Source organism: Pinus tabuliformis, chromosome 3_1 (genome assembly GCF_031772625.1).
Source record: "Pinus tabuliformis cultivar Carrire ecotype Pingquan chromosome 3_1, CPIR1, whole genome shotgun sequence".
Taxonomy (NCBI): Eukaryota; Viridiplantae; Streptophyta; class Pinopsida; order Pinales; family Pinaceae; genus Pinus; species Pinus tabuliformis.
The window spans coordinates 315,248,747-315,265,717 of record NC_142301.1 but is presented as its reverse complement, the minus strand read 5'-3'; the positions used below and the strand labels follow the sequence as shown (position 1 = coordinate 315,265,717).

Genomic DNA, 16,971 nt, shown 5'->3' with positions numbered 1-16,971 from the left:
TTACAGGATGGTTTCTATTGTTACAAGGATTCAACATTACTATTCTTGATAGACCAAGAAAAAAAAATAAAGTTGCTGATTTTCTTTCTAGAATGGAGAATAATAATGCTGATGCTCTTGTAAAAGATAACTTTACTGATGAATATATTTTTGTAGCATCTACTAAAACACATTGGTTTGTAGATATTTCTAATTATTTGTCTACAAGAAAGATACCTCCACAACTATCAGCCAAAGAAAAGAAAAAAGTGATCAAAACCAATGTACCTTATTCTTGGATAGATGAAGAATTGTACAAAACTAGACTTGATTTGATTATTCGAAGATGTGTTCGAGAAGATGAAGTACCTGAAATATTGAAAGCTTGTCATGATGAGCCATGTGAAGGACATTTTGCTAACTAAAGAACTTCTTACAAAATCCTTCTTTTGGGATATTATTGGCCATCCATTTTTAAGGGTGCTAAAGAATATGTCAAATGATGTGATAGTTGTCAAGAATGGGGAAGCCTAATCCATTAGATGAAATGCCTCTACATCCATAGGTACCTGTAGAACCTTTTGAAAAATGGCTCTATATTTTGTTGGACCAATAAATCCTCCATCTAAACAAAAAAGGTACATACTTGTTTGCACAGATTATGTTACAAAATGGGTAGAAGCTAAACCTCTTTTATTTGCAACTGAAAATGTTGTAGTTACATTTATTTTTGAGGATATTTTTACTCATTTTGGTGTTCCAAGAGAAATTGTAACAGATCAAGGTACACAATTCACATCCAATTTGGTGCAAAAGATCACGGAGCAATATAAAATAAATCATCGAAAGTCTACTCCATATCATCCACAAGCCAATGGATAAGTAGAATCCACCAACAAAGTACTTGAAGCAATTCTTACCAAGACTGTGCATTTGCATAGGAAGGATTGGGCAGAAAAGATTCCAGAAGCACTATGGGCATATCGAGCTACATGGAGGAAAACAACTAGACACACTCCTTATGATCTTGTCTATGGAAATCAAGTTGATTCCAATTGAGTTCCAAGTCAAGACCTTCAAAACAATAACTAAATTGGGCCTTGATCTTTCTGAAGCTCAAAAATAGAGACTAGCACAATTGAATGAGCTAGATGAGATCTGACAATATGTTTTTTAAAGAACCAACATATTTTAGCAACAAAGATCAAAGTGGCATGACAAATTCATCAAATCTAAAAAGTTCAAGCAAGGTGACCAGGTTCTTCTTTTTTATTCCAAATTCAAATTTTTTCAAGGAAAATTTCAAACTCATTGGCTTGGTCCTTATGAGATTGACACTATTTTTTATAATAGAGCACTCAAAATCAAAACTATCGATGGTGAAAAATTTACTTTCCTTGTTAATGGTCATAGATTAAGGTTGTATCATAAACCAGTACCAAAGTAAGAATTTTTGAAATGTTTGCAAGAGAATTTTGAATTCAAGTTGGTCAAGCAAGGAGATTCTTCTCCTCATTCTAGAACTTCATCGTAATTTTTCCAATAACGTATATATATATTTATATTTTGGTTATCGAGAAGTTTTTAACTTGTGAGGATAGATTTGGAGCTATTTTTTTCTACCATGCCCTACTTTTGATGCATTTTATTGACAGGAATGAAATCAATTTGTCTTAATTTTTTGTTTAGCGTCTTAGAAAGATGGCATCTAGTATACAAAGAAAGTCCAGATTCATTGATAAAGTTGTCTACCATCATGGACTCATAAAAATACTTATAGAGGCACATTTAGAAGCTAAGGGAGACAATTGGAAATATTTCGTAGTTCAAAATCATTTTGTAGAAATCTAGGAAGGAGAAACAAGCAGTAGGGTTAAATGAAGTCGATGAAGGTGAGCATCAAAACCTAACACTGAAAAAAGAGAAAATTGAAGAAGAAATATTCCACAATAGAGTAATAAAGAAGTACTAGAATAATTTTTTGAGGATGATACCTTGTTCTCTCAGTTCCATGAAAAATTTAAGCAGAAAAATGAAAAACAGAGTCTTAGAAGAAAGAAAACTAGCTTAAGCTCTAAGCTACCTGAAGAAAGTGAAAAATGAGAGAAGAGTAAACAAGAGGTTAGAAAATTAAAAAGTCAATATGTTGAAGGATCAGGAGTAAAATTGAGAAGAAGTAGGATAATTTCAAAACTTTCAAATACGACGTCTCTAGAAATGATTGATCTTGAAGAAGAAGGGTACAAAATACCACCTCACATAGTCAACCCGATGAGAAAAAATCAAGACATTGACCCAATCCAACAAGAAATTTATGATTATGTAAAATATCTGGAACAAAGAGCACAACAAAAGGAAAATCTCTCTCACAGTATCAAAAGAATGAAATTAGTGAAAATTCCTTGATAGAACAAACTCCAGAACAAGAACACAGAGTTGAAGATGCTTTGAAACATGACATATATGAGCTAGAGGTTCTTAATAAACACCTGACACAGGAAAGGGAAACAACAAAAGTAAAAAATGGGACATTAAGAACCCATAATGATAACATAATTCAACATCTTTGCCATTGGTATAGTAAAAATAAGAAACTCAAGGCTAATAACAAGTTGCTTAAGAATATAATCATGGGTTTGTAGAGTAAAATTCTGATGAAGAGACCAAGGGCCACATTCAACATTAGGAAGAGAAATGAAAGCACAAGTATGGATGTGCTTGCACAGGCTTCAGAAATCATACATTGAAGAAGAAAAGAAGAACTAATTTTGAATTTTTGGTGCATGAGGACATGCAAGACCTTTGGTGTGGGGGAATGTTGAAGTCTAAAATTGTTTCCTTTTTTACTACCTTTTTCCATCTCCTTCACCTTTTTGTCACCATTTTTGTAGTAGTCTCAACATACTCAAGGTAAATTCAACTTATAAAAAGGTATTTATCATCCATGTTTAGAATCTATGTTTCTTTATGAATTATAACGAAAACATTCCTACAATAACATAATCATGAACATTCTGTAGCTAATGTTGAATTCCACAACAATATTCATGGTTAGACAGGTTGCAGTGCATCAGTAAAAGGATGAAGAGTATTTGAAGATGAAAAATTTTCACCACATGGATGACCAGCTATTTGCATTACTTGGTAGGATATAAATATTAAGAGATCTAAGATTCAAAGTCAAAGTCAAACTATGAGTATGACGATGTAACGATCAAGTGAAGGCAACATGAGATTAAAACAACATTAGGCGAGCATGCAAAATACTTATTCAATCAAAAGGATATGATCCAAGAAGAATCACTCATGATTTTCTTTTTTAGTCTCAAATCATGAGGAGATAAAGTCTTAATTTAAATCTATGTCCTAGATGGAAAAGTAGCCATATCAGTATAAAACTCTTGAAGTTGTTTAATGAAAACTTGTATAAAATCCATAAGGAAAGACCCCAAACTCAGTTTGATTATTAAGTATTGTGGTTCATTTCAAAAATTTGTGATGCTATGTTTCAAGTGAATACAATCCTATGTTTTCAATGCGTGACTAAGAAATCATTTGGTCAATAACATACTTATGCTCACGAGAGGCCTCCCTGTCAAGTTGTAAGGATATCTAGTTCTGTTTATGTTTCTATTTGATCATAGCATGGGATTTTAAAGTTTATTTTCTCTTAGAATAGTTTCATTATAGTTCTAATTTGATAATTTTTTATTCTAGTTCCAGAGCGCTCATAAAAGAAAAGTATTAAAAATATTTAACTTTCATATGCATTTCCTTTCAGGTTTCATTACTTAATTAACTTCATAGATGGAAAGAGAAATGTATTTTAGAGTTAATCACACACAATATTGATAATTTTGAGTTACAATTTCTCAAGTTCTCATTTGATTTTTTTAGTTTCTTTCTGCAATTGTAGTCCCTTTTCTTTCTGCAATTAGTTTTTCTTATGCAATTTCCTTTTATGCAATAAGTGTGGAATTTCCTTTTTGCAAAATAGTGTTGTAATGTTTCCAATTTTGCAAGCAGCATTAGAATCGCTTTCCTACAATTTAGTATTAGAATTTCCTCTTATTCAAGTAGAAGTAAGTTTTGAATTATGTAATTAAAATAGATTTTCAATTCTACAAGAAATAGATTTCAATTCAGTTAAGTAATTGGTTTTGGTGTAACTTTAAATAGAAAGAAATTGTCTTTCTTTACTCTCTAAATATCATTCAAACATTGTCCATACTTAGGATAATTTCATACTTAGAATAATTTAGTCCATAGATAGAACTCCTAGCATATATAGTGCACATACATCTCACAAGTACACGAACCTTGGTTGATAATTTATGAAGTAATTTAAGAACAATTAAATTACCAAATAACTTCTCTGAGGCAATGAATTAAAATGAGATGTGCAGAGACCATTTTGCAAGTTCAAGAGGGTAATGGAATGAATCTAACTTTGCAAATAAGAAAACATTACTTGTCCTACTACATAAGAGAAACTTTGATCTACTTGCAAGGACATAAATGATTGAAAAAAAACCCTAATATGTTGTAGAAAATAAATGACAAGAAACTAAACCTAGTCTAGTTGCCTGAAGTAATTTAATATCGTGAAATCAATCCTAAGATACTGAATTCAAGGTAAATTCTATTCTAATTACAAAATCGAAAAAAATCTCAAGAAATGTCAATGTAAACTAATTTTGTGTTATTGAATTTATGATCAAAACAACTAACCTTAATTGCATAAATAAAACCACAGTGATGAAAATGAGATTTCTAAGGGGTCTTTGTCCTTCCTCAAGCTTGTTTCCAAGGCCTATAAGGCGTTTTTGAGGGGTATGAAGCAAAAATTAGGCTTAAGGAGAAATTATGGTCAAGTTTTTATGGATTTTGCGAGGTGCTACAAGACTGCTACAAGACTGTTATAGGATGTTATAGGATGCCCTGTATTGCTATAGGATTGCATCCAAAAGCATTCCAAGAGTTATAAAAAGTATATAAAGGTGGGGAATATGGTAGAATGTTGGATAAGAGTATGCAATACCTTTCAAATCTTAGTTCTCCCTAGGATTCCATCTCGCACAAGGGGAAAATGTAAACGAATAGTCTCCAGTAAATATGTAATGTAATTTCTGTGTGCATACCATTTGGAGGAAGGGATGAGAATATAAGGAGGGTTCTAAGGAAGATGATGGGTATATAAATGGAAGTGATGCTTCTTTCCCCTTCAAGACAGTAGGTATCACCTGGACATAAGGAGGTTATTCAACTAGAAAAACATTAAGATCGAAAGGATGCCAAAAGTATTAATTGCAAAAAATCAAATTGTAAAGGAAAGGATGAGTTGAATTTAATTGAGATATAAATATTGCATCAAGAGAAAAAATATATTTTTTTGGATGCCTTTACAAAGCCTACAAACACACTTTTCAAGAGAAATGACTAATAAATATGCAGGGGAAAAACCTTTTCATATAAACAGATCTTGCAAAAAGAGACACAACCATGTTGTGTAGATAAGGAAATGCATAACAGAAATGTACAAGAGACTGATACTAGAGTTCTTGGGTTGGTCCATAACCCAAGGGAACCCATCCCTCTTAAACAAACTCATATGGAAGGTAACAAAATTCTTTTCATTCATCTTAGAAATTTTTCAAATACATGACATGGAAATGGAAATGACAAGTAACAGTTGTAGCTCTAGTAGTCATTAGTTTCCTCTAAAAAGTTGAATATTACTAAGCTCTTAGGATCCTTTATTTATACAAAAATGAGTGAATGGAAAGCCTCCTTGGAAGGATGGTTGCTTCCCTAAAAATTCCCTATAAAAGTGGATCTAGTCTCCTGAGATCCTCATAGCCACTAAGTGTAGTAACTTCCCAATAACTAGCCAAGTTGTAAGTGAGTTAATGCAAGGAACGAGCCTCTTATATTTCCTCTAGTTGGTTTCCAACATAATTCTCCATAATAAATGCTCCTTTTCCCACACAGTAGACATGTTAGGCTACATGATATGACAAATATTCCTTAACCTTCCTAATGAAAACATTGTAGCTTAAAAACATGTCATCAAATGCAAAGAAAGAGGTAAAAGTATGTTGAAGGATGGCCAGATGGGCCTTGATTTGTAGCTATTTAGGAGGCCCATCATTACCCCAATACTAAAAATGTTGCTCACCCTCTAAGCAACTCAGTCACTTAGTTGCATCTCATTCATGGCCCTAGTGGCCCCCCTGACATCCCAAGGTACCTTAGATGGAATGCCTTCTTTAGGGTGGAAACATGCATTCTTTTCTATTTCTTCTCTTTCTCGTTATTTTGCCTAGTCTCTTTTTTCCTGTAGTCCCAATAGAAAAGGAGGGTTGAATTTAAGCCCAATCCAATTGATTTTCAGCCTCTAAACCATTCTATTGTACAAGGGTGTCCTTTCCAAGGAATTTCTTAGTCTTTCTGGAGAGTGGTACTCTTTGATTCTTAGGCTATGTGGTAAAGAGTGCCACCTCCTTTAACAAGCCTGTAAACTCTCAGTTCCTAGTAACCTGAAAATATATTCAAAGTTTAGAATGTCTTGTTTCTTGTTTCTCTATGTTGGATGGTGCTAGTCTAGGGTATTCAACAATGTGTCTATGATTGCTAGTGATAAGACAAGGTCCTCTCAATTCTTCTCTAATCCATAAAGGTTGATTTTCCTCCCTAGTCGTGACCCTTTTGATCTCCTCAACCCTTGCTTCTTCATGACTAATCCAAGAGGCAAATTTCACTAACTGTACATCTCCCATTCTTGAGCTGGGATCCCAAAAATTCAAATCAATTAGTATCAAATTATGCATATAAAATTCAGCCATTCCATCTCTATCCTCAACACTCGATTTTTGGAAAAACTCAATGAACTTTTGATAATCTTGAAAAGGGAGAGATCCATGTTGGGCTATAGTTTTGATCTAGAATTGGGGCCATTTCTCCTTTAGTAACTGTGAATAACTCTTTGATGGATTCCTACACTGAATAACATCCATGGCCAAGCTTTCAATGGTGGAAAGAAACTCATCTTTCTCTTGCAACTGGTCCCTTAGTCTTATGTTTTCTATTTGGAGTTTCTCCCTCATATTGGATTTTTGAGTCTAAAGTCAACCATCTCCTCTCCCATTTTTTCATTTTCTCCTCAATTACCCCTAAATATTGCATTCCTTTGGATTTTGAAATTTTCATCCACGTATGGGTTCTATCCCTTTCTTTCTCAAGCTCAAATAGGAGTGGAACTAAAAATTTGGTAGGAATTGTTTGCCCTGATTCAAAAAATTTGTAGTAGGACACAAGGCTAGGTTGAGGTTTTGGCTCAGTGTAGGGTTGGATCTTGCTCTTGTAACCCTTCAACTCCTTCTCTTAGTTGTGCAACAACTTCCTACAACATTATTCTACTTTCATATAGTATTGTTTTGCCTTCCTATAGTATGGAAGATTCCTCTTGCATCGTAAGGGTCTATTTAGTATTGATTTCCTTGATGCTTGGCTTCTTCTATGAGATCTGGAGTCATTTTCCTTTGGCTTTGAGGGAGTTTATCTCTTCAGATTGTTTCTTATTTTTCTCTAGTTCTTTCTCCTAGTGGCTAGTTTTCCCCTTAATGGCAATGGGGGTTGTTGAGGATGGTTGAGGCTTTCCTTGCTTAATTTTAGTGCTTCTCATCATATTGAAATATAGAGGGCCTTTCCTTGGCCTCCTCCCCTTGGGCTTGACTGGAGTACTTAAGACTGCCAGGGTGAAAACCTCTTCTTCCTTTGTATTCCCTTTTGAAACACTTACCTGCTACTCTTGTCTTCTCACCTTCTGATGTTTGGAAGATACCCCAATGATCTTTGGGGTTCCTTGTTCTCCTGCTTGTGTTACAATAGTCTTAGCTAAGTATTTCTTAGGTATTATTGTTTTGGCAGGTGCCTCTCTTTCTTATTCTTCTTCCTTTATCTTCTTTTCTAATTTTTCTTCTGGCACATATTCTCCTACTCTAAATTCATCTTCTTCACCAGCCTCTTATTCTCCCTCTTCTTCTTCTTCTCTAGCCTCTTCTTTTGAAAAACCATTTTTTGTTGTTTCTCGAGGTTCTAGTAGGGCTTGGGCTTATGTTTCAAGGAAAAACTCCTTGTCCATATCCACAAATTTTGTCCAAAAAACATGGTTTTGAACATGCTCTAGAGCATATATGACAATTAGCCTTATGAAACCTTGGTGAGTTATATACTAATGTTTTAATCCTCTTACTCTTTGGCTTATCTCTATTATGGACTGGAAAAGAAAACGGGGAATGTTTAATCTATTTTGGATAGGTAAATCCATCTGGAACCTCAGTTAATAGAGTAGCATAAAATAATAGGAATAAAAAAAACTAAGTCTCCCCTCATAGGATATGTATTTCAAAATATGGTATGCTACCTCATCCTAAGGATAGGGAACTCTCTCTCCTAACTCCAATTTTGTCTTCAATTGGCTACTCCTTAGGGAGGAAAATGTTCTCCTTAGTTATGATAGCCTTTGTTCTCTCTTCCTTGCTCCATCTTACTCCTAGGGGCAACATGGTCACTCTATTGATAACTTATTCATTCATATGGATGATGAGTTCCCTCAAAATGGTAGTAGCACTATATTCTCCTTGAGGCTAGAGACCTACAACAAATTCTTGAGTAATATCATCATCAAGCCCTTTAAACTTCTCAAAGAATCCCAACCATTGGTGATTGGAAAAGATATCCCCAACAGGAGGGTGTTCATGAATCCTTGATGATTATGTGTGCTCTCTTTGATTGAAACCACCCCCACTAATTTTCATTGTAATTTTCTAAAGTTTGGCAACGTAATCCTCTCACCTACTACCAATTTTTTAGCAATTAGAGTTTTTAGGATAGGAGTAAATGGAGTAGTTTACTTGTTATAGGAGGTAAAACTTCATGATCAACTCAAAAAAGATTCCATTTCCTATCTTATCATGCTTAATTCAATAAAAACATTCACACTTCAATTTATTTCCATTCCCAAAATATGCAAAGAAAAATATGCGCTTACCCTTCCCTTGGAGGTTCAATTTAAATCTAGGGTCTGGTGGATGAAATTGCTAAAAAATTGGGTTCTTTGGCACCCTCTTGGGGCTTTCCTCTAGCATCTGACAATGATCCTATAACAGATTGTCTTGATCCTATAACAACTACCTACAGTTATTTTAGCCTCCTCTATAGTAGTCTATAAGGATGATGGCATAGGTAGCTCGACTCCCAAAGGTAGTAGTGGGCCTCCTTGCCTTTTTAAAATTTGATTTTTGTTCCAAATGAGGCCTAGGCTAGACTTATGCTATTGGTGGTTGGGTGACTGGCTTAGAGAATCGTATGAGCTAGCCCCCACCTACCACCTTCGCAAACCAACTATAGGCATGTTGGCCCACCCCTTGTAGTCATCACATTTTTTTATTTAATATTTTCCACGCGTGTGATAGAAGAGGAAGATTAACTATGGAGGGTAGTCGAGACTGTTGAGCAAATCTTATCTTACAAAACCTTCTCTCTCATGCATTGACAACTTTTTTTAAACCAACATGTGCTCAAAGGGAGAGGTCAGAAATAATCATACTTGTGCCTACCTAGTGATGCTCATGCTAATGTGTTGACCATTTGAAGCTTGCATGGGATTATTCAACACGGTTGAGGTTGTTTGAATTTATTCTAAGATGTAATTTTGTTGTTTTCATTGCTTCATGCACTAGCTTGAAATTTTTTGAGTTTCCTTTGTTGATTGAGGTTTGATGATACATGTCCTTCAGAAGTAGGTTCCATTGTGAATTAAATGTTGCTTCTATTTGTTGAATATGGATCTTGTAGCAGTCTACAGGGGACCTTATAGCTTCTTAGGACTAGTGTTGTGATCTTCCAATGCTTCATGGTAATTAAATTTCTAGATCTAGTGCCTTGAATATGGTCTTATAGGGTACATGCACACTAAGACTATTTGTCTTCCTGTAGCAGTCACATAGACCTTGCTAGGACATGTCCTTCAGAAGTAGGTTCCATTGTGAATTAAATGCTGCTTCTATTTGTTGAATATGGATCTTGTAGCAGTCTATAGGGGACCTTATAGCTTCTTAGGGCTAGTGTTGTGATCTTCCAATGCTTCATGGTAATTAAATTTCTAGATCTAGTGCCTTGAATATGGTCCTATAGGGCATGTACAGACTAAGACTGTGTGTCTTCCTGTAGCAGTCACATAGACACTACTAGGACCTCAAATTCCTCCAAGTATTGCTTCAGAAAATATTCATAATTCATAAGGAAATTTTGTATGGGTGTCTAAGATCTTTGTTGTGATGGGAGAGGGGAATAAAGGGATGAGGGACAATGATTTTTATGGAAATAGAAGGGATTAAAGGTGGGAAAATTTTCAACTAGTGTGGTGGATGGATGATAAGACTATTCTGGGCTCCCTCCCTTGTTCTTGAGTGAAAAACATCCAAAATTATTCTTATTTTTATACTAATCAGTATCATGTAGTAGTTTTGGGACAATCTTGTAGCAATACAGAATTGTGGCAGAATCAGGCGGGGAATGCCATTTGATGATGGGGAAAGCTTGGGGAAAATAAATGGAGGGATGGAGTGCACACAAAGAGATAATTTGGAGGGTGTGAAGGTGAATTTTTAAGTTTCTTCTTTGTTTACTGACCTTCATTGACTATCATTGGAACACTGCAGAAATGTTAAAAAAATAGTGTAAGGGATCCCTTACTCTTCTTTGTGATTTTTCTTCTCTTTTCTTATTTGTTTGTTTTTCTATTCTTTTTTGAGACATGCAAGCTGCCTCAAAGGAGGTTTTCAATCTTAGGATTGCACCAAGTTCATCAAAAGAGGTTTTCAATCCTAGGATTGCACCAAGTTCGTCAAAGGAGGTTTTCACCTAGGGATATTTTTATTTCTTTTGCATAATTTTTTTTGTTTTTTTTCTAGACTGTTGGACTACCTCATGGAGGTTTTCAGTCCAAGGGCTTGCCTCAGGTTCCTCATGGAGGTTTTCACATAATATTTTTAGCAATTTTTTTTTCTCTATTGATTAAAGGCTGAATAGATTGGGAGCTTTGATGCTCCCAATCATATTTAGTTCTCTACTTATTGAATTGGTAAGCTCCTCATTTGGATAAGGTTTCTTATAGATTTTCAACCAGCAACCATTGAATAAAAGTGGAATCTTCTCATCATCAATTTTAAATATCTAGACAAAGTCATTTTCATAACATTTTTCCACTAGGTAGGGACCTAGCCATATTGTCATCAATTTCCCCCTAAATTCCTTGAATCTAGAGTCATATAAGAGGGCCCATTCACCCTTCACGAAGGTCATTTACCTGATGTGTTTGTCATGCTAAATATTCCTCTATAATTGAACCACCTCAATATGCATGAGAGTCTGCAACCTAAGTTCATCAAGGGAATTGAGCTATTACAACTTTTTTGTTGCACTTTGGTGATGTATGGGTCCAATTGTGCTACCATTCTTAGAATGTTGTACTCAAATTCAATGGAAAAAAATGCTTTTCCTTTTCCATAAACCAGCTCAAAGGGAGTGAACCTAGTGGTGGTCTTTCATGTTGCATTATAGATCCAAGTGGCCTCCATAAGCCTAGCTTCCTAATCCTTTTTTATCCTGTTGACAACCTTGATTAACATGCTTTATAAAGCTATGTTTTCCACCGCCACCTACCCATTTTATTGAGGATGATAGGGGGTGTACTTTCTATGTGTGATGTGATGTTGCTCCATAATCCCCTCAATCAATTTAGAAGTGAATTGATCCCCTTGATTACTGACCAAATACCTTGGGAAACCAAACTTATAGAATATGTTATCCTTAAAGAACTCTACCATGTTTTGTTTTGTGGCTACTTTGACTACCTTAGGCTTCAACCCACTTTGTCAAATAATCATTACATACAATGATGTACCTCTTTTGTCCAAATGGGGGGTCAATAGGTCCAATGAAATCCATGCCACACTTTTTTGGAAATAATACTAGGGGGCGGGGTGGGGGGTGAATCAATATTATCAAACTAATAATTTTTCATTTCCATAATTAGATACATATATGCTACATCAGTTAAGGGAACTCGCATGTACATGCAACTGTGTTTAGTGAAACTAGCGTATATCCAACAAACTTATGATTCAGTTAATTCATCATATATTGATCTTTTTTTTTCCAAGGAAAAAAAATCGAACTTTTTTATAAGGGATAAACAAGTTACAAAGCATATGAGTAAACATTCTGCAAAATCTGCATGAGAAGGAGCATAAACTCCTCTGTGTAATCAACAACATACCTACAGAGTTCTATAAACTCCTGAACCCGGCCTGTACAGCCACACCATGGACACTGTAATTAACAGAGTCTCAAGGTACCTGGGTCTCCTTACAAAAGGAAAACAACCCATAGCAAGGACAAAAAACACAGATCACTACACGCTCTATCAACAGAGCAAAACAGAAAAAACAGAGATAGACACAGTTTTCATATGCCACCAGTATCATATAAAGCCGCTGATAAAACTAGTGCATATAAGTATAAAGGAAAAAACACATTAAGTGTATGGGGGGAGATCCAACACACGGATCTGGTCCTGGTACTATTCTGTTATTCTCCATGCGCCCACAGCTTGCTGCAAACCATCTTTAGAAAGCCCGTCTGCCTCTTCGTTTCTGTCCCTGTAAATGTGATCAATGGAAAAAGCATTAAACTGCAGCTTTAAATTTTGTATTTCTTCTAATAATGGCATCAACATATAATGCTGGCATCTATATTTCCCGATGACCCAGTTTACAACATTCAGCGAGTCTCCAAAAATCTGAACTGCAAGGATATTTTTGTGAATGAGCCAGCAAAGGAGTAATTTTAAGGCTGAGAGTTCTGCAAAGTTATTGGATCCAATCCCAAGTCCCACAGAGGCTTTAAGCGAGTGAGAAGGGCTGATGTGAATAATAATCCCTGCTCCTGTGATGTTATTTTGGGCTGCCCCATCAAAGAAAGCCCACGAAATCCCATCTCTAATATGAAACTCCCTCCAATGTTCTGATTTCAAAGGACCTTCCGGCTCAGGAATGTTGTCGAGAATGGCGAAGCTTTGGATTGCAATGGCTGCCGCTGGAGTGGATTTTTCTCTAAAAATACTTCGATTTCTGGCTAACCAAATGCCCCAACAAATAATGGGGGGAAGGTTTCTCAGATTCTTCTCATGAAAATGGTTCCACCAATATTCCTAGGCATTGGACATAACTTCCCCCTCCCACCTTACTTTGACATTCAAGAGCTTTTCCGCTTCATACCAGACTTGCCTTGTAAAAGGACATGAGAGAAATAGATGCGAAATGGTTTCTGAATCATAAAAACATAACGGGCATCTGCCAAGACCCTGCTTAAAACGAGATTGGAGAATCTCCCATGAAGGGATCTTATTTTTTAAAGCACACCAGAAGAAAATCCTAGCCTTTTTGGGACACTTCAGCTTGAACAGAGGCTTTACCCACCAAACAGGAGGGTCCCATCCTTTTTTCATCATCAGAAAATTATACCCAGCCTTAGGAGAATATAAACCTGTCTTAGAATGGGCCCAAACCAGGGAGTCTGGTCTGTCCTTTAATTTGACATTTGATCTTCTAAGCTCCTGAAGAAAAAGCTGCCATTCATTCCTCCATATGGGATCTAATCCTAAATCTTCTTCAGATTTCCAAGACTGCCCCCATATAGATGACTGCTCCATATTTGCTATCTGATTTAGGCTTTTGATTCCTCTGTCATCCAGATGAGTAAGCAAATCAGGGGGTAGAGCAAACCCTTCGCTACAGCCTACCCACGGATCCCTGCCAATCCTCAAACTTTCACCATTTCCAACCGCCCAAGTCAAACCTTGTTCAATGACTTTAAAGGCCTCTGTAGTGGCTTTCCAAATAACAGAGCAATTCCTTCCTTTTTTGTTTGGGCTCCTAATCCAGTCTTCAAGAGGAACAGGGTCAATATATTTCCTCTTTACAACTCTAGTCCAGAGATTCTCCAAATTTATAATTCGCCATCCTGATTTTGCTGCCAAAGATTTACTAAAATCAAATGGATTTTTTAAACCCCATCCACCCCAGTCTTTTGGTCTAGCAATTTTATCCCAGGCCACCCACGGGAGAACCGAGTCCTCCTTTGACCCTGACCACAGGAACCTGCTACATATCTGTTTGATTTTATGGAGAATCCCTTTGGGGATCCAAGTCAAAGCAGCCCAAAAAACCGGAATAGCCTGAAGAACAGAATTTACCAGAGTAAGTCTACCTGCCCGCGATAACCACTTGAAACTCCAATGGGAAATTCTTTGTTCGATCTTTGCCACCAACCAGTTCCAGTCCTGTTTTTTGTAGGAGGATGGATTTAGCCAAAAACCAAGATATTTGAACGGCTGCTCCATATTACAGGTTCCAAAGGGAAATAAGAAGCAATCAGGATCTCCTCTTGTCTACTGAAACCTTCGAATATTAATTGGGATTTCCTATCATTTATTTGAAGCCCTGTAGCTTTCAGGAACAGATCAAGAATGATTTTAATCTCTTTAATTTCATTTATGGACCCACTTGAGAATAATAGAATATCATCGACAAAAAGAAGATGAGTAATGAACAAATTAACAGCAACTTCCAAACCTTTGATCAAACGTGATCTCTTGGCATTTGAAAGCAACCTACTTAAACCTTCTACTGTCAGGAGAAAAAGTAGAGGGGAGAGAGGACATCCCTGCCTCAGTCCTCTTTGGCTTTTAAAAAAATTGGAGGCAGCCCCATTTATCAGAACAGCAAAACTTACATTTGAGATGCAACCCATGATCCAATTTATAAACTCCACCTTAAAGCCTAGATGAGTCAAGAGCAACCTTAGGTAAGTCCAACTGATCCTATCATATGCTTTTGAGAGGTCGATTTTAAGCACAGCCCCCTTTTTGTTTGCTTTCCTGATGCTGTGAATAGTCTCCTGAGCTACCCCGATAGCTTCATGGATTTGACGACTGTCCAAAAAACCAAATTGTTCCTTTGAGATACATAAGGATAGAATAGGTTTCAAACGGACCGCAATGATTTTTGCAATAATCTTGTAAATTGTATTACACAGCGAAATAGGCCTGAAATCTTCAAAGGTTTCCGGGTCCTCTTTTTTTGGGATAAGGGCGATGAAAGTTGAGTTAAAAGGACCATAAATTTCTCCTTTCTTCCTTGATTCCTCCACTACTTCAGTCAGTTCTGCCCCAATTGATTCAAAAAAATGGGAGAAAAGCTCGATGGTCCAACCATCTGGCCCCGGACTTTTATCTTTAGCCATAGATTTAATAATACTTTCTACTTCCTCCTTAGTCACTTCTCTGAAGAGGTCTTCAGCATCCTCCTCCTCCACAAAACGGGGGAAAGCTTGGGCTGTTCTGATGATTTCAGCTAAAGAGATCCCCCCAGGATCAGAGAAGAGGGATTGAAAATGTCTCTTACCCATATTTGATAGCTCCTCAAAAGATGAGGCCACTCTACCTTTAGGGTCCTTCAGCTGCCATATGGTATTTGCATTTCTCCGTCCCTTTGCATAATTATGAAAAAATTTGTGTTTTCATCCCCCACTTTCAGCCAGATAGCCCTACTTTTCAATCTCCACTCCTCCTCTCTATCCAATAAAATCTTTTCTCTACTCTTTTCTAGAGCCAGAATTCCTTCTTTTGACTCCCAGGTTGCATAAGCATCAGCCACTGGATCTTCTAACATCCGAAGGGCCTCATCAATATTGACCAAATCTTCATTTTGTTTTTTCCTTCTATCTGAGGCCCATTCGATGGTTGCTCTCTTAAGTCTTTTTAAGTTTTTCATAAACCAGGCTCCTTTATTCTCCACATGACCGATGCCCGAATGTCTACAAGTATCTCTGAAAAGTTGATTGAAAGAGTCCTCCTATAGCCAAGAGGCATTAAATTTGAATGGAGCAGCCGGCTTAGGAGGGGGCTTGGAGAATTCCAACAAAATAGGAAAATGATCCGAATTCCCCCCTTCACCCACCCATTGCCTGAATAATGGAATATTGGATGACAACCTTTCACTGATGAGGAACCGATCCAATCTTTTTGCAATTCTATCCTCCCCTGTTCTTCTGTTCCTCCAAGTAGGTTTAGCTTTTATGATATTGACATCAATCAGCTTATGAGAGCGAAGGGCATTTTGGAAATAATCGGTCAAAGGATCTTTCCTCGCAAGAGGCCCCCAACCTTCAGCTAAAACCAGGGAGAAGTTAAGATCTCCCCCGATTATCAGGTTTTTGTCATTTATCAGCCCCTTTGAAAGGAGATTGTTCCAGAAAGAAACCCTTCCCTGACATGGACCATAGACATTGACAAACAGAAGGGGAAAAGCGAAATCAGGGGAAATGATCTCCAAACCCAGAACATTTGGCAGACCCCAGAAATTTAACAACTTCAATCTCCCTTCCTTAAAACCAATAGCAAGCCCTCTTGAATGACCTGAGGCGTCAAGAGCAAAGAAGGTCCAACCCGGAAAGGAGGAGCGAAGGGCAGCTTCAATATCAGTACTATTGCCCAAAGTTTCTTGAAGAAACACAATATCCGGGTTGTGACGAGAAATAAAGTCTTTTAAAGCCAGTTTTTTGGGTTTACTGGCTAAACCCCTGCAGTTCCATGAAAAACAAATCATTTTTTAACTGCCTCAGGGGTTTTAGCTGCTCTAAGCGCCCCAGGAATTGACATTTGTTTGCCATCAGCCACATCAAAAACTGCTTTTGCTTGGGCTTTTGAGAACAAAGATTTTCGACCTCTACCTTTTTTGGATAAACTCTTTGAAACCTCAACCCCAAGCCCACCTACAGGCTCCATATCTTCATTCGGGTAGACAGACTTCTTACTGAGAGATCTAAGGTTATAATGACAGACAGAAGAGGAAGGACCCGGTCCCT

At 36.8% G+C, this 16,971-nt stretch overlaps 1 protein-coding gene across 1 annotated transcript; it reads right to left on the bottom strand.

The window, feature by feature from the left end:
- Positions 1-12,625: 12,625 nt before the first annotated feature.
- LOC149187043 (uncharacterized) lies at positions 12,626-15,513 on the bottom strand. Its single transcript, XM_089409537.1, has 3 exons — positions 14,452-15,513; positions 13,287-14,281; positions 12,626-13,157 (listed from the first exon to the last, which is right to left on the bottom strand). Exons 1-3 carry the CDS (start codon positions 15,511-15,513, stop codon positions 12,626-12,628), a joined length of 2,589 nt encoding a protein of 862 aa, XP_089265663.1.
- Positions 15,514-16,971: the final 1,458 nt, after the last annotated feature.